The 19365-nt window shown below is 40.5% G+C and overlaps 1 protein-coding gene across 1 annotated transcript in view; it reads right to left on the bottom strand.

Annotated features, from left to right (window-relative positions):
* Oxct1 (3-oxoacid CoA-transferase 1) overlaps nt 1-19365 on the bottom strand; it is a 126507-nt gene that overhangs the window by 84282 nt on the left and 22860 nt on the right. The window contains exons 4-7 of the mRNA XM_045132692.1: nt 15646-15781; nt 13100-13249; nt 7673-7779; nt 3937-3997 (exon numbers count right to left, since the gene is read on the bottom strand). Of these exons, the coding sequence (XP_044988627.1) occupies nt 3937-3997; nt 7673-7779; nt 13100-13249; nt 15646-15781 (454 nt within the window). The remainder of the gene's footprint in view (nt 1-3936; nt 3998-7672; nt 7780-13099; nt 13250-15645; nt 15782-19365) is intronic.

Below are 19365 nucleotides of genomic sequence, written 5' to 3'. Positions count from 1 at the left end.
TGGGACCAACATGTGATTTGTTCGCACAGTAAGGTTCATACTTGTTTAAAAGGCTTTTTTGTTGTGCTGGGGAGAAAGCTTAGCATGAAGCTTTAAGCATACTTAAGCATGAAGGCCTGTTGGGCCAGAGACTGCCAAGTTCAACTCCCCAGAACTCACATAAAAAGCTGGGTGCAGCCACAGAAGTCTGTAACCACAGCAGGAGACTGCAGAATCACTAGGATTCTCAGAGTTCTGAAAAGAAAAACTGCTTCTCTAGGAAATCTATGCATGAACACTAAGAGGACACCCAGTGATCTTCTCTGACCTCTTCACCCACACACGAGATGTGTGCATGTGCACACACCTATGAATACACCACATACGTACTCTACACACACACACACACAACAAAAAGTTGTTTTAGTCTAGAGTATAGGTCTACAAGTTCAGTAGTTCTCTCTGTGTAAGATACTGTAGTACTAGAGTAGGAATCCAATCACTGGGTTTGGGAAAATATGTGAAAGGTTGTAAGGATCAAGAGGTCACTCAATAAAAATGAACAAATAGGCTATTGTCATGGGATGATGGTTTCTCAATGCTATTTCTAAGGTACGTAGTACTGATGAGGAAAAAGAAAAAAGGTTATAATTAGAATAATAGGTGAGAGGGCTGGAGAGATGGCTTAACAATTAAGGCAATTGCCTGCAAAGCCAAAGAACCTAGGTTCAATTCCCCAGGACACACACAAGCCAGAAGTACAGGCAGCACATGTGTCTGGAGTTTGTTGGCAGCCGCTGAAGTCCATCCTATCCCTCTTCCTCTCTCTCTCATAAATAAATAAAAAATATTTTTAAAAAGAATAACTAGCAATAAAAGCTTGGATTGGACAAAAAAAAATCACCTACCTTCTTAATTCAAATAGCACTGAGATGTACTCTGGAAGTTCAGTGTCTTTCAAGGTTTGAAATGTTATCATTTTACGATGCTTTAAAGAATTTGCATATTATAGGAAAGAATAAATACTGTTATTCTTTACTGATTCTGCCTAGCTATGTGATCTTATGTATGTAATTTAACCCCTCTGAGTCTCAATATACTTATTTGTAAAATAAGAATAAATTTCCGGGCGTGGTGGTGCATGCCTTTAATACCAGCACTTGGGAGGAAGATGTAGGAGGATTGCCGTGAGTTCAAGGCCACCCTGAGACTCCATAGTGAATTCCAGGTCAGCCTGGGCTAGAATAAGACCCTACCTCGAAAAACCACACAAAAAAAAGAGTAAGTGTAATTCCTATCTCACAAATCTATTGTGAAATAAAAAATAACAGTGCATATAAAGAATGAGCAGTTATTGACACAAAATAAATTCTTGGTTAAGGATAGTTATTACCACTGTCAACATTTAGCATCCATAAGAATGTGTAGATGACTTCATGATCTTTTTAAATAGTACATTTTAGACCAACTCATAAGCATCCATCCCACTGGGACCACTATAAACACAGAAACACAGGACTAGAGGAAAGGAGCTTGAAAACTAATGTCAGAAGCCCATGTAGATAGCGGAGTATACAAAGCATAGACAGGGAAGATTCCAGAATTTTCACTATACTGAAATCCAAGAGTCCCAAAATCACAACAGAATTTCATATCATAAAATGTCTTATTTAGGTACTATCTCCAATTCTAAATTATTTTTTTTACCATAATCCCATTGGCTTAAGTTCCTAAGATAAAATAATAAATAGATTTCACTTTAATTCTTTTAATTCAACTATGTCCAATCAACTTCCTTGCATGGTCATGATGTCCTATCCCTGCAAACCAACACAGAAGTCGCCAGGCATAAGTAAGTGAGCCCATAAACAACGACTAGCATGACTGAGAACTAATTCACACTGTTTTAAATTTCAGTTAGTGGTTGGCATGGAGGTGCCCGCCTTTAATCCCAGCATTTGGAGGCAGAGGTAGGAGGATCACTGTGAATTTGAGGCCTGCCTAAGACTACATAGTGAATACCAGGCCAGCCTTGACTAGAGCGAGCCCCTGCTTCAAAAAAATAAAACAAACAAACAAAAAAAAGTAGTTAGTGGAAAATTTTAAATTCACAGTTGGCTAGCAGCTACCCTATGTGCAGCCCAGTCAACAGGGACTGGCTACCTGGAGCACTGTACCAACAAGGTCCCAATATGAGTGGGGGGCCACTAGGGTGGAATGTGCCACGGTGCAGAGAGGAGGAGCAGCTGTTTTACACCTGCAGCCTCACCATAAGAAGACCCCCTCCCCTTGCACTCAAAGAGAACCTCTCTTTTCTGCCTACAAATTTTTGCTCTCATAAGAAAAAAATCTGTGGCTTAAGAGAACCAGATAATAATAGAACAAAAATGTGATGATAACTTTACTGGGCATAATGTATGATGTTCCACTCTACTCAGGGAAGAAATGCTGGTTCTGATAGCTTTACAGAAGTATGAAAAATCAATAGGGTGTTAAGCTGTCCATTTTTTTCAAGCTATGTGGTAGGCCTTTCTTCAGTAATGGTACAGATGCGTACCATGGAGCAGCCATTAAGATGATTCAATAAATAAGATGGGAAACCACATGATCCATTTTTCAATGAATACAATATACTAAAGCCATGGAAAAAGAAACCACCATGCCCCCAATGGAATTTACCACATCCCCTAGCACTTTTCACAAAGAAGAGAAATCCATTTGACTATTTCCAAAAATACCCTTAAAGTGCTTCCCAAAGATGACACATACAAGACAATCATCAGGTAGAAAGCCAAAAGCAAATATTCATACATTTCCAGATCCCAGCATGGGCTCCTTACAAAGTACTCTCAGAGGAAAGCTGCCTCAAATGTCCATGAACATTTGGTTCCAAGGTTATTCTCAAAGTCATGTTGAGAATAATTTTGAAGTGTTCTTTGAGGCTTGAATATGTATACCCCAAATGGCAGGGGTTTGATATAATAAACTGCATTTGTCCTTTTTGTCCCAGAACTTTTACTCTGACAAGGCTTTGGAATTAATCAAGCCTCTCCTGAACCCGAAGATGACCAAGAGAGTTACTCAGTGCCTGAACTGAACTGCTCTGAATGTAAGTATATTAGGGCAGTTACCTGCACAAGCCTCCTTTGTGAAAGAATTCACAGCATAGACTTCATGGAGAAAATCAACTTTACATGGTGTAATTTCCTGTTATACCATAGGCAGTTATACACCACATGATGAAATTTCAGTCAATGTCTGACCACATATATAACTGTAGTGGTCCTATAGGATTATATGTCTGACTGACATCATAACTGCCTGTTTTTATAAGTATATTCTATGACATTAACATAGTGGAAAAATTATTTGGCAATGCATTTCTCTGATAATAACCCATCACTGATGTATGACTGTACATCAATGCATCTTGGGAGTTTTGACTCCATTTTATCCAAAGAGCAAATGATTTTTATAAGCTGGTCCTGAGGTTTATATATATATATATATATATATATATATATATATATATATATATACACATATATATATATGACATATATAGTACTTTATATACATATATAATATATTATACATATTTATATAAATATATATATATATATGTATACATTTGTTGTTTTGCTGTTGTTTGTTTGTTTTCCAAGTAGGATCTCACTTCAGACCAGGCTGACCTAGAATTCACTATGTAGTCTCAGGTTGGCCTCAAACTCACAGTGATCCTCCTACCTCTGCCTCCCAAGTGCTGGGATTAAAGGTGTGCACTACCATGCCCAGCCAACTATTATAGACTTAAATAGAGTTCCTCCATCCCTGAAACAAAAAAGCTATCATTGTCTACCCTGGAAAAACCAAATCATCTGTTGTTTTTTAGCTAATATACAATACCAAGTTTTTAAAAGCTTAACAGCAGGAATTCATGAAGACCATTTCTCTTACCTCTACCACTGTAGTTTGTGCAGCTTTGCACATTGGCAAGTTGAAGTTTCTTGCACTTTTCCTACATTAGACATTAGGAACAGACAAAAGGTAGTAGAGAAAAATCATTAAATATCTCTTTAAAATACACATTAAACCTATTTCTACTAAGAATCTATGAATCTTTTTTAAAAGAGTATAATTTCCCACTATTTGTAGCTATTTTAAATTTTAAAATAATCATGAAATTTCATTGGATTTATATGACTTTTACAAGGATTAAGAGAAAGATTCTTTTTCAGATTAACCCAATAGCTCTAAATAGAAAAATAAAGTGGATGTTAATAAAACTGTATCTGAAACAAATTTTCCTTAATCTCTTAACCAGAACTGAATTTTGTTTTATGAAATAACTTACTATCATTAAAATATTAAGAGAGGAAAAAAAGACCTAGGGATGTGCCTCAATGTTAAGAGTTTTTACATAGCATGCACCAGGAGGTGAATTCCATCTCTGGCATCTTAGGCCCCATAAAAAAGGAAAAGTAAGGCTGCAGAGATGGCTTAGTGGGTAAGGTGCTTGCCTACAAAACCTAAGGACCTAAGTTCAACCCCTCAGATCCTACATAAGCCAGAACTGCAAGGTGACGCATGCACACAAGGTCATGCATGCACACGTGGTGCATGCATCTGGAGTTCAACTGCAGTGGCTGGTAGCCCTGGCGTGCCAATTTTCTCTCTCCTTCTCATAAATCAAAGGAAAAGTAGCAACTTCTTTTGACGAGTAGGTCTAGTAATGATATTCCCTATTATGGAGCAAATGCCTTATCCATAGGCTACAGGAGCACTGATATTCCCTACTTAAAGAAAAACTCACTGCCAGCTGGAGCATATGAAACATTCATTGCTAATGGGAGTCATCTGTATAGACCATTCTGGAAAATAATTTTCTGATGAAATTTCTGAACTCACAATATATCCGATCCTGATGTGTAAAACTTTCAAGAACTTTTCAAGAACAATTTTACTGAAGGTTTTACATTCCCAAATTATGGTGGTTTGATTGTGAAATGTCCCTCACAGGCTCAGGTATTTTTGCCTAAGCCTTCTATTAGATCCCCAGCTGATGGGGCTTTGAGAAGTGAAACCTTGCTGGAGGAGGTGTTGGGGGGTCCAAGGGGATTTCATAACCCAGGGCCCCCTGCCTGTGCCAGCTAGCTCCCTCTGGCTGCTTCCTCCCAGCTGATATGATATCCTTCCTCCTCTCATGTTTTCCCTGCTATGGTGAAACTTCCCCTCAAAACTTGAAGCTGGAAATAAACCCATAAGCTGCTTCTGGTCATGTTTTTCCCAAGCAATGAGAAGGTAACTGCAACAACAACAACAAATCATCCAATAACACACTTCCCCTACTATAAAAATGAAAAAGCACATTCTTATGCCAAGAGAATTTCTTTGGTAGAGGGACATCAGCTATGAGAAATGTGCTTTTATGCTACCAAAGTTTCTTTTGCTCAGACTCAAAGATAAGCATAGGTATATCCTTAAGAGAGGAATTCTTGTGAATTTTTACAAGTTATTGTCTTGGATTCCAGCCACAAAATACACAGGTGTGAAAAAAAACAGACTGAGCCAGAATTCACTATGAAGTCTTAGGGTGGCCTTGAACTCTCAGCAATCCTCCCACCTCTGCCTCCTAAGTGCTAGGATTAAAGGTGAATGCAACACCAGGCCAGAAATCAGTATTTTAATCAAGATGACTCAGTTTCAGGGAATGGGGTAAAAGATACAGCAATGACCAAATATATTATATATATGTATAAAAATGATCAACAGGTTTTTGTTGTTGTTGCTGTTGTTTTGTTTTGGTTTTTCATGGTAGGGTTTCGTTATAGCCCAGGCTGACCTGGAATTCTCTATGTAGTCTCAGGCTGGCTTGCAGTCATAGCACTCCTCCTATCTTGGTCTCCTAAATTCTGGGATTAGAGGTGTGCACCATCATGCCCAGCTTTAACAATAAAATTTAAAAGAGAATGTAGACTACATGATCACTGTAATGGAAACTTTAATTTCACACTAAAGATTAGTGACCAGCAGCAGCCCACATGCAATCTCTAAACACCAGGAGGCATGGGGCACAGGATAAAATTCTAGAATTTTGAAACAATTCACTGTCATCTACTTCCACAAAATTTCATTCATCATTGTTTTGCAAAGTCTCTAAGCTTTGTAAACATTACACTAATGTGTCAAAAAAGCAGACAAGATGTAAGATATCTCCTTATAATTTCCAAAAGCAGTAGGATTTTAGTTTTTTAGGATATGCATGACAAAAATGAGTCCTTCAGAAATAAACTGAAACAATAGGAGATTGCCACTAATAATTTAACTATTAGAGCAAAACTCTTTGTATTAAGAATTTAAAAAATTGTTTTCAGAAGCAGCAAATAACAAAATCATAAGAAATAACATTATTTCTACAACCTAACAGATCAAGATTATACATATTGAAAACCTCTTATATGTATAGTCAAAGAATCACAATTTTCAAAACACAGCTATATAATCTATAAATTCAAGAAACCAAATATTTAGAATTACTTAAGACTTTAGTAGGCAGAGTAATGAAATGGTGTTACGATTACCTAAGCCCGTGACTATCGAGATAACAAGCTGCCCATTTCCTGACAGACATCACTAGGACTATAAAAACTGATTTAATTATTAGGAGTTATTCTCCAGAATATTAAAGTAATTGCATGTAGCTATGTATAATGGCACATACATAGTTTGTATTTATTTTTGAGAAAGGGTCCCATGTAACCAGGCTTGCTTTAAACTTGCTATATAGCCACCAATGACTCTGAATTCCTATACTTTTGCCTCTAGTGGGCTGTTAAGCCCAGAACTTAGGAGGAGGAGGCTGGGACGACAGGTGCGCACCCCCACACCCAGTGCTAGGAATTGAACTCGGTCTTTGTGCTTGCTCAGCAATCATTCCACCAACTGACCTAGATTCTATTATTTAATGAGCAGTGAAACAACAGAGCCAACGCAGATGCAGCATGCCAACAAAGCTACCTGGCAGCATAAATAAAAATAAAATATTTTTTTAAAAAATGCACAAGGGGGTGCACATATCTAGAGTTCTTTTGCAGTGGCTTGAGGCCCTGGCATGCCCATTCTCTCTCTCTCTCTCTCTCTGCCTATTTCTGTATCTCTCTCTCTCCCTCTCTCAAATAAATAAAAATAAAACATTTTAAAAAACAAATATTGGTGAATAATAGCAGAATTTTTATAAAAAGACTACCTGGAAGCAGTCCCATGTGTACTTGGGTACACACATACACGCATGTATGATCATAAATCACTAAACATTATGTTCAATGTTGAATGTGAAATACTGCATGTTTAAAATGAAAGAGCAGACTCACTATGACCCTTTTTTCGCAATCATAATTTAGAAAATATTCAGTTGCTGACAGGTATTGCATAATTTTTTTTTTAATTTGCAAGTAGAGAGCGATAGAGATAGAGAGAAGAGAGACAGAGAGAGAATGGGGACAAAAGGGCCTGTAGTCACTGCAAACGAACTCCAGATGCACGTGCCCCTCCAGATGCACGTGCCCCTCGTGCACCTGGCTTACGTGGGTCTTGGGGAATCGAACCTGGGTCCTTTGGCTTAGCAGGCAAATGTCTTAACTGCTAAGCTATCGCTCCAGCCCCTCCATAATATTTTTTAAAACTATCACAATACCTGAAAATCACATTTCCTGCCCGGTCCGCTTTCCAGGCTTTCACCAGTGCAAAATCCCCTGTAATGGCTTCCTCCAAAATATAATTTTGACCATTGAACTCTCTCACCTGCAAGACACAAAGAGAAGACTGTTATACATTCTTCATTCTTGTAGGTCTTGTGTAATGGTGAGATAGACTCTGCTCAGCTGAGGTAGACAATGGTGACACAAACCTAGTGAGGGAGAAAAATGTCAAAGACTTTTTAGTACATTAGGCAATTTAGGCTTTCTCAAAATGTTTCTGGGGGGGGGGGGGGCGGTGCTGAAGATACATGTGTAAGAGCTCAGCTCTGAGAGCAAGTTTAGCCATTTGACAAACTAAAAGTCCTCGGCCTGAGGGGAGGCCTGTGTTGACATTCATTTCCTCAGTCTGAGGGGAGGCCTATGCTTACATTCATTTCCTCAGTCTGAGGAGAAGCCTGTGTTGACTTCATTTCCTCAGCCTGAGGGGAGGCCTGTGTTGACTTCATTTCCTCAACCTGAAGGGTTGCCTGAATTGACTTCATTTCCTCAGCTTGAGGGGTGGCCTGTGTTGATTTCATTTCCTCAGCCTGAGGGGTGGCCTGTGTTAACATTCCCTCAGTCTGAAGGGTAGCCTGTGTAAACATTTATTTCCTCAGCCTGAGGAGGAGCCTGTGTTGATTTCATTTCCTCAGCCTGAGAGAGAGCCTATGTTGACATTCATTTCCTCAGCCTGAGGGAGAGCCTGTGTTGACATTCATTTCCTCAGCCTGAGGCCCAGTCTGTGTTGACATTCACTTTTGCTCTTTGTGTATACAGGTTATATTTGGGACATGGAAAATAGTCTCTTTCCTTCTACTCCAGAAGAAAAGCCTACAAGAAACTGTTTATTCTTTGCATATAAAAATGGTTACAAAAGTCCATTCTTCTTTCCTAATTAATCTGTGATCTATAATTACTACTGAGATTTTAATTGAAAACCACAGAATTAGTATATTAGTTGGGAGAGAACTGACTCTCCCATGAAGACAGTATATGACTTCTTTCACTGAGGTCTGCATTTACCTCCTTCAATAGTTTTGTTTTCCTTATAGAAGCTCTCTATATATTTTAATTTTATTCATTGGAGTTAAAGTGTCTCTGCTACTATAACTATTACATTCTAGTTTATTATAACTCTTCTGTAATTAATGACCTAATGAAATGCTATTAGGTTTTGTTTATTTATTGTCTTATTCTAGTATGAATTTTTTTGGGGGGGATATAAAACTCTGCTCTGGCATTATACCCCATTTTTGTTTCATAGGGAATTCTCTCTAGGAATCAAACAGAGGAGAACAAAAGCAGCCACCATAGATGCTCTCCATTCAGGAACAGGATGAAGCGCTTGAAGGCAGAAATGCATTCCCGTTCCTATTCCACCCCCTAGTGGACATCACACTGAATACACAGAAAGGTTCAACAGGAAGTTTGGATTCATATCATTTATTTATTCATTTATTTGAGGTGCTCGTAATTGGACCCAGGACCTCATACAAGCTAGGCATGAACTTTACCATTAAGTTATATCCATACTATTTAAACCAGGGTTTAAAGTAGACACTGTTTATTAAAGAAAAGCTTCCTTAAAATATGACCCCAGTTACTTGCTAGAAAATATTAATGAATTTAGAGAATCACTGATTTTCTTGATATGAAATTACAAGATATTTAGAAATTGAAAGGTGGTAAGTGAATTTACTTTTACATGGTTCATATATTTCAAAATTCATCACTATAAATAATAATGAGTCTGGTGGCTTAGGCCTGTAATCCCAGTACTTGGGAGGCAGAAACACAAGGACTACTCTGAGTTCAAACCCAGTACAAGCTACATAATTAGTTTCAGACCATTCTGGGCCAAAGAATGAGACCTTATCTCAAAAAATCAAAAGCGACAGTTATAACTGAGAGTCGGGTAGCTCTTTAAAGCAGTTAGGGTGACTGAGACCCTGACAGTAGGGGGAAAAAAATGTCTTTGGGCCTATCTTTTTGGTTTCCACGTTGCTACAGATCAAAACAGGATTTTATTTCTATTTCTTACTTAGGTCTGTTTTTCCACCAACAGCTTAGACCCCTCCTGGGAGGAAGGTCTCTCCTAGGATTTAAATCTAATTCTAACATTGGATTTGGTCAAGCTTTACTTGGCTGGCCTCTTCCTGAGAAAGCCCCCAGCCCAAACCAATCAGCTGGCCCTCAGGTGAGCTGAGCCAGAAGGTAGGACTCACTGCCGTAAGATTACAAATATGTTCTTTTGTGAGGAGAGAGCAAGGTCTCTGTGCTGCCTGTCCTCCCTGGAACTTCTAGCAGCTGGTGAGCGCCTCCTCGGCTTGTCTCTACCCGGCATGGCCAGGAGGAGAGCCCCTGGTCCTTACTCTCCTCATGAGCTCTTTACCCCTCCAGCTCAGCCACACAGCAGATCTTTGAGCTGTTTTTTCTTTCTTTTTTCTCCATGGTTTTTCCAGGCCCCCCACATGAGATCTCAAGCCATGTGGGTGTCTTTCCTTAGTTCTGTACTTTCCTAACTGTACTTCCCTCAATAAATATAATCATTTAATAATTATCCTTCTTAGTCTTAATTTATTCAATTCTTTGATTAAAAGTAGACAAGGACCTAGCGTTTAGGGTTCAAAGACTTTTCTGAATCCTTAGCACCCCATTACATGATGACAGTCGTAATATAGAAAACGGAAGTATTTCCTGGCATAAAGCAAAGTCAAGAAATTGGCTTGTGTATTATATTCCGATTATGTAATTCCATGGTGTCTACACACAAGTTACATGGAGTGTTACCTAAGTGTCAAAAACAGGAGAGAACTAGTTTGCGAAACTAGCTCCACACTCACCTGAAGGGCACTATATACTCACCTGAACGATACTGCACTCACCTAAAGGGGACTGCACTCACCTGAAGGATACTACACTCACCTGAAGGACACTACACTCACCTGACAAGTGCTACACTCACCTGACAAGTGCTACACTCACCTGAAGGATTCTGCACTCACCTGAAGGACACTGCACTCACCTAACGGGCGCTACACTCACCTGTAAGGATTCTGCACTCACCTGAAGGATACTGCACTCACCTGAAGGATTCTGCACTCACCTGAAGGGCGCTACACTCACCTGAAGGACACTGCACTCACCTGAAGGACACTAGTCACTACAGTCACCTGAAGGGCACTATGTTCACCCGAAGGGTGCTACACTCACCTGAAGGGCACTACAGTCACCTGAAGGGTACTACACTACGCTCACCTGAAGGGCACTACAGTCACCTGAAGGGCACTATGCTCACCTGAAGGGTACTACACTATGCTCACCTGAAGGATGCTAAGCTCACCTGAAGGGCACTATGCTCATCTGAAGGATTCTGCACTCACTTGCAGGATAGACTCTTCACCTTTAAGTTCTTTCTTGAATCTAATTTAACCAAATTCTTATGCCTTCTACTCTAGAAAACCCATTTATTCAGGATCACAGTGGCCTGCTTGTCTGTAAATCCAAGGCTTATTTCCAGTCCTGTCTTCCAGAATCGTAATAATCTTTGACCCACCATCACTAGGCTCCCCTGGGGGGGATTCTCTTCATCTGGAGGCATTCCTTCCTATTTTCTCTGCTCTTCTCCCTCCCCTTCCTTATGTTTAACTGTCAACAGGTGTTTTCTATCTGTGCCCATTCACTATCTAGTCCTGAAGTTTGAAATGACACATGCCATTCTTCCTATCCTCAAAGCACTGCTGACCTAGAGTAGCAAGAGCCTCCCCATGCATTTCTTGGACTCCTTATATACACCTTTTTCCCAACTGAAAGAGCCCTTTAATTATATCATATTGGTGGCTAGAAATTTGGCCCAGTGGTTAAAGGCTTGCTTTCTGATTATACCATGTTTTGCCTTCTCTTTCACGTCCCACCAATTCCATCAGCATAAAAAATGGACCTACCATACACATGTTTTCTGATTCCGACCATTTTGCACAAACTCCACTGTGGTACACTGTCTACACCACCTTCCATTCCCTCCAGGACTAATGTAGTAGCCTCCTACCCTCTTGCATTGCATCTAGACTTGGCACCCCTCAAAACAACAAAACAATTCACACAAGAGCCACAGTGATCTACTCTGAAGATACAGATACATGATAGACAGCCACACAAAATGGAGAGAGGAAGAAGACAGACAAAGATAAAAGGGAAGGAGCAGGGGAGGGAACAAGGTTAGTTCACACAAAATTACAAAGCTACTACATACATGAACCAGCTCCAAACATAAATAACCTCCTTCAATAGTTTTGGAGGAGATTCTGATTGATTACATTTTCTTAAAGTGAATTAATGCTACAATTTATAAGAAGCTTTGAAAGTATTAACCCAAATTTTCTGGGTACTTTTATTATATGTTCATTTTCATAATTAGGTTCCTGCTTCTTTTAACCTTATCAGGAAGACTTGTTTAACTTAATTAGACAGTTAATAAAACATTGGATGTGGAATACATGCTAATGAAAGCTTTGACTCAATATAGGTCACTCAGCAGAAAGGCAAAGCTACCCATGGAGGACACAGCTCGAAGCAAACATGGAACAGTAAGGGGAAAGTTCAGTGACACTTGACTTTCCCAGAGCAGGACTAGAACCAGTGTCAGAAAACTAGAATACATCCCTTCATTCACTTCCCTAGAGCTATAAGCCCACTAGCAATTCACTCTTGGGCCATGTGAACAAGGGGAATGGAAGCTATTTTTAAAATGTAGTAATAAAATATTGGCCTGTGTAATTTTTTTCACATTATTTCACATCTGAGTATCTCAATTACCTTTTTCTAGTGGTCTATGGTTATCTAATATGTGAGTAAAGCTGCCTAACTTAAAGGTACCCAATGCTACCCAGCAGTTTAAATAAACATGGATTACTCAATGAAAAGCTCACAAGTCCAAGACTGAAAATATTAAGTTATAATGTGAACTCTCTATTTCATTATGGAATATAACTGTACCCTATCTTACAAAGTTTCCAATAACTTAAGATTTCTTTTGTTGCTTTTTTCCCCATCAGTTATATTAGATTGGGTCTGAGCATAAGAGTTTAATACCATACACATTAAATGACTCTCTGTTTTCCACATAAGCATAATTATCAATCAGATATTTTCACATATTTGCTCAAACCTTCTATAGTCAGGTAACCAATCTTGACCAGTACATGATAACTCCCTCTCTCATTTACTCTAGTTTTCTTCTGTGACTTTAATTAGTAGAAGATGGTCTGATTTAGCTTGAAATCTCACCTACTGGTTATGTCACTGAAGTGATTTACCAAATGAGTCCACTCAGCAGCCCACATAGAAAGAGGCCTCTGAGTGTCAGGCAGACAAGTGTTTCTTACCTCTCTGGGCTTACTGGCAATGGCAACGCTGCCATCTTTGTTGTATTTGATGGGCGATCCTCCCTCTTGTACAAGGGTCCCGTACCCTGTGCTGGTGTAAAATGCAGGGACCCCAGCCCCACCTGCGCGGATCCTCTCTGCAAGCGTGCCCTGCGAATGAGCAAACAACATTCCATGAGATGTTCACTAAGTCCTGAGTGGGGACACAGAAGTGGCTAGAGGGTTATAATTCAAACAAGTACCCGGCACTGGCTGTGTGTAATTCCCTGTGCTAGAGCATCAGCCGAACAAGGCTCAGCCAATGTAGGCAATAACTACTCCATCTTCCTCCTCAATCAAGAGGTGACAGTCCATCTTCTCGTCATGCTTTTCAAAACCCTCATTGGCCTCTCCACATCATATTCTACAAATGTCCAGTTTTGATATTTTTACATCAGATTTCAAATCTGAACAATATAACTTTAGCTAGTTTATGTTTTTAAGTATCATTAAATTTTGTTTTACCCTGTATCATATGTAGGTGCAAACAAAATCTTTTTATTATTAATAGTAGTAAGTTTGCCAGGCATAGTGTGCACATGTCTATAATTCCAGCACTGGAGAACTGAAGCAGAATAGTGATGTCTGGGTTCAGCTGCACTTCACAAAAGAGGGGGTGGGGTGCTAAAGAGATTGCTCAGTGGTTAAAGATACTTGCTTGCAAAGCCTGATAGCCCAGATTCAATTCCCCAGTACACATGTAAAGCCAGACGCACAAAATGGTACGTGCACCTGGTATTTGTTTATAGTGCCAAGAGACCCTAGTGTGCCCCTTCTCTTCTCTTTCTTCCTTTCTCTCACAAATAAATAAATAAATACTTCTTTATTACTTATTTTGTAAGAAAAAAGAAATAAAGAGAGAGAGAATGGGCATGCCAGGGCCTCTAGCCACTGCAATGAACTCCAGACATATGTGCCACTTTGCTATCTGGATACTACAGAATCAAACCTATGTCATTAGGCTATGCAGGCAAGCTCCTGAACCACTGAGTCATCTCTCCAGCCCTAAAGAAGTATTTTTAAAATAGCAATCAACATCAACAAAAAAAACCAGTAAGTCAACAATGAAAAGTGGCCAATCAGGCATGGAGGCACACACCTTTGGGAGGCTGAGGCAGGAGGATTGCCAAGAGTTCAAAACCAGCACAGTTTACATATTTAGTACCAGGCTGTCCATGGTTAACAGCAATAAATTATCTCGAAAGAACAGCAACAGAAAAACTTCAAAATTACTTAAAAATGGTTTAAAATAACTGGTAGCTTCAAGGTATGTCCCGCATAGACTCAGGTGTCTTATTAAAACTGACTTTGCGGCTTCAGCCCCTAGCAGGCTGACCCCTGCTACAGGGGGCGGGTCACTAGGGGAGGATCTGAACTCTAGCCGAGAGACACAGCGTAAGGTTCGAGCTCTGGCTGTGCTTGTCTGTCTTGCTGGCTGTTGGGTGGTGTCTTTCTGCTTGGATTTAAAATGGGAACCAGCTGCTTCCGCCATTTGATGGAACTTCTTCCAGATCTGTAACTTGAAATAAATCCCTTCCTCCCACAAACTGATTTAGAAGTTCATCCTAGCAATGTGGAGCTGACTACAAACAATAATAATTTTCACAGATATTTTATTTACTACATTAATCAAGAAAGCATTTGAAGGTAAACAAAGATGAGGATATGAGTAAATGAAGTACTTAGGGCTGGAGAGATGGCTCAGTGGTTAAGGCGCTTACCTGAAAAGCCTAATGACTGAGGTTTTATTCCCCAATATGCGTGTAAAGCTAGATGCACAGGTGGTACATACATCTGGAATCTGTTTGCAGTGGTCATAGGCTCTGATACACCTATGTTCTCACTTGTTCTCTCTCCCCCCTCTCACCCTGCTTGCGAAATACTTTTTAAATATATTTATATTTTTTAAATATATATTTTTTAAAGGCTGAGAGTATTTCAGTTTTGTTTCATAGTGGAAAGGCTGAGGGTAAAGTTTATTTGGCTATCCTTTTGATCTTCATCCTTCCCATGGGTGACCCTTCCCACTCTCAGACACCAGTAACTTCAAATCTAATCTCTCTAGGTCCCCCACCTCCCACCCCTATATACCTGATTAGCTAATTAGCAGTTAGAACTAACATAGGTATTAATAGTCTATCCACATTGTTCCAGCCTCTTAATGACTCTATTAACTGGGCCCTTAAATGCATAACTCAAAGACAGGTGTAACAGTCACAATCTAAGATATTGATCTGCAGGAGGATGCTCTGGGGAAGGACTTTGGTGTAACTGCAAATCTTCAGAAAACCTGCAGCCCAGTATTTTTCTACAAATAAGTCCTTTTTCAATACAGAGTAGCAAAAAACATTAATCCTCTAGCAATCAACAGGTGGGACATAAAAACAAATTCCTTGGTTTGCCAAAACAGCATCTCCTCTGTTTTACACAAAGGAAATTTTTGAGAGAAACATGAAGTTTTCCACAAACTAGTAATATTGTGAAACAAAAACCAAGGATTTTCTCACCTGAGGTGTCAGCTCTACTTCTAATTCGCCAGATAAGAACTGTCGTTCAAATTCTGCATTTTCTCCCACATATGAAGAAATCATGCGTTTTATCTGCTTAGATCGGAGTAAAAGGCCCAAGCCAAAGTTGTCAACCCTGGAAGGAAATTAAAGTAGCTTACAATCACAGGAACATCTTACAAAACTCCATGATCACATGTTCTTAAGGAGATGAAATGTTAGTAATTCAGAGCAAAAAAAAAAAAAAAGTCCTTTCTTCTATGGCATTTAATCCACGTTATCTCTCCATCCCTCAGCACCCAAGGAACTTAACAAGGTAGCTAATCTCTTCTTATTTTACAGCTGAGAAAATTAAGGCCTCGCAGGCTTAGGTCAGTGCAGCTCACTACCCTGACCTCCGGAAGCTGTGGCTGGAGGAGCACCATGTGCTCCGACAGGAGGGCTGCACTGGCCCTTAAGACAGACGTCAGCACTCACCGTGGTACCTTGAATTTGTGTCCCCCAGACTCAGGTGTTTTACTGAAGCTTGTAACTTGGGTCTCCAGCCACCTGGCTGGAGGAAGTGTCACTGGGGGCAGACACTGGGGTCAGCCCTTAAGGTGTATTTGGGCAGACCTGATTTCCAACCCAAAGCTGTGCAGAGAGGTCTAAGCTCTGTCATGGTCCTACTGCTTGCTGCCTATTTACTCTGGTTGCTTTTGCTTTTCACGGCCTATTGGGTCATTTCTCTGTGTTTGAGTGTATGGAAACACATTCTTCTGCCACTGATGGACTTTCCTCCTAGGATCTGTGAGCTTGAAATAAACCCCTACCTCCCATAAACTGTGTCTGGTTGGGATGTTTATCCCAGCAACATGGAACTGTCTACAGCAATCAATGAAGCAGAGACCCAAGCTATCATTATATATTTTCCCTTTATCATCTGTATTTTGCTTATGAATATTTATATACTTAAATGGTTTAGCCCTCTCTCATCAATAAATTAATCATTAACAGTAAAAAGCTCTAAGTAGCAAGGAAAATACTGTATCTGTTACATTCCTATACGTTTGGGATTACTGCCTCTTCTTTTTTTTTTTTTCTTTTTTTTTTGTTTTTCGAGGTAGGGTCTCGCTCTGGTCCAGGCTGACCTGGAATTAACTCTGTAGTCTCAGGTGGCCTTGAACTCATGGCAATCCTCCTACCTCTGCCTCCCGAGTGCTGCTGCCTCTTCTTTTTTAAAGCTAGAAGTCAGCTTATTCTTAAATATGGGGTAGGTGGTACTGACCTATTTTCATTAGATAAAAGCTTCAAGTATGTGTATTTCTTCTTTTTTCTATCATATTTTCAAAGAAGATACACCTAAATTTCCAAGCAAAGCCCGTGTGCTAAGACAGATTAATTAGTGAATAAAAACTTTTCCATTTTCTGTCAGCTTATCTCTCTTCACTGAGAACTTTAGACATCTTTTAACCAACTTGAGACAAGTAACTCTGAGGGTGCTTGTTGTGAGATGGGGTCTCACTGTGTATCCTACATTGGCCTGGAACTCAATAACCACTTTCCTCAGACCCCAGAGTGCTGGGATTACAGACCATGTTTTACAAAACAATTCTTAAGGGTAAATTATTTTTAAAGGTGTAAAACCACAATGAGATCCCAAGTTAAATACAAACAATGGCTAACTAAAAACAGAGGTAAAAACAAGTGTTGGGAAGGACTTGAAGCACCAAAAATGTCCTATGTGCTAAGGTGAAAGCATACTGATCCACTGTGGAAAAAAAAACAACAACTAGTATTAGTATCTATTAAAAGCCTAAGCACTTTCCCATGCTGAGTCGGCTACTCCACCGTTGGGCCCGCGCCTAGCGGGAACGCAGGCTTCTGTTTACCATGTACACAAGGCACGGTGAAAAGTTCATAGAGCAGTACTGCTCAGTACGGACAAAACTGGAGCTCCCTACACCCAGCGGAATAAGTGACGGCTTACCCACACAAAACAATATGATAAAGCACTGAGAACGAACAGTCCACAACCACTAAAAAGCATGGCTAAATCCCAGAAAAATGTTGAACAAAATAAGTCAAGCCACCAAAAGGCACATACTTCACGTGAGCTTGAGACTCTGACCTAGTTGGCGTGCACACGAGGTCAGAAGCATGCGCCACAGTTGCACCTGAGAGTGGGGGCTGACACAGTGACCAGCAGAAGCAGGAGGGGAGCTTTCCAGGGAAACTGGCCCTGCTCGGTGTCTTTTTTATAATTTTTATTTTTGTTTTTTTTTTTAATTTATTTAAGAGCAACAGACAGACTGAGAGAGAGAGAGAAAGAGAGAGAGAGAATGGGCACACCAGGGGCCCCAGCCACTGCAAACGAACTCCATTTGCATGTGCCCCCTTGTGCATCTGGCTAATGTGGGTCCCAGGGAATCGAGCCTCGAACCGGGGTCCTTGGGCTTCACAGGCAAGCACTTAACCGCTAAGCCATCTTTCCAGCCCCTGCTCTGTGTCTTTATCCAGGTGGATATGTGGCTTGTAGAATTAATTCCATCTATGACACGTTCACTTCTCCACATTACACTCTGCTGTACATCAGCAGGTTTTTAGAAGACAGAACTGTCTCTTAGAAAGGGCAGTCTTTACTTGCTTCATTTGCCCCTTCTTGAGCTCCTTGGTGCTCTGAGGGAAACTCCCCTGGCAGCCTATTTGTCTCCACAGCTCATTCACCCAGCCGCCCCATACCAGCTTACTCTGGTGCTACAATCACAAACTGAGTCCCTGACTAGTTCTCCAAAGATAGGAAAAATAAACAGTAACCTTGAAATTACAACAGAGGGCAGGAGGTGCTAAGAGAAGTCCACATAGTATATGGTGAGAACTCAGAAGATCTAGTCTCCAGTTTGTGATGGAAAAAGAGGGCAGCAAAAGTCAAAGTGAAGGAAAAGTCCTCACAGAAGGTGACATGTAAACAAATGGGAGAAATGGGAGAACACTGCTTGAGAGAAGAGAGGAAGCCGGAGAAGTTGAGCCCCTTCACCAGATGCCTGGAAGCTCCGTGCTTCCCTGAGCAGGCTGCGGCCTGGGCTGAAGCAAGACGGGAGAGGGCCAGGCTGTGTTCTGCTTGGAGGGACTTCATCCTGAGGGGCATGGAGACCCTTTGAAAAGTAACTGGCTATCAAGTAAACTCGAGATATTCAGAAATGAAAGAGACTTGGCCTAGTCCAAACGAGCAACAACGAGAGGCAACAGAAATGGAGGCCAAACCAAGAAGCACTGGGAGAGGATTCAGTCCTAAGACTTGTTGCCCATTCTGATATAGACACAGACCCTCTACAGAACTCTGCCTTTGGAAGAGTGCGCTGGGGACATTAATGTAGTACTCACTAGGAACATCAACTTATTAGATAAACAAAAGTGTAAAGATGGCAGTGTCAAAACACTGACATTTGTGAGTGTGTGTAGTACACACGTGTGTATACGTAATTGTATGTGTGTGGCACACAGTATATGCCGTTACATGTGCACACAGAGGTCAGAGAACAACCTAGAGTCTCATCCTCAGGAACGTCTTTCATTTCCTCTAGGATAGCATCTCACTGGCCTGCTGCTCACTAATTAGGCTGTCCCGGTCAGCCAGTGAGCCCTGGGGAATCTGCCTATCTCCACCTCCCAGCGCTGCAATGATACGACTCGGGTCCTCATGCTTGCTAAGCCATCTGCATTCCTAACGCAACATAGCTT

The sequence above is a fragment of the Jaculus jaculus genome, chromosome 13 (assembly GCF_020740685.1).
Source record: "Jaculus jaculus isolate mJacJac1 chromosome 13, mJacJac1.mat.Y.cur, whole genome shotgun sequence".
Classification (NCBI taxonomy): Eukaryota; Metazoa; Chordata; class Mammalia; order Rodentia; family Dipodidae; genus Jaculus; species Jaculus jaculus.
This window is presented reverse-complemented; position numbering and strand designations above follow the sequence as displayed.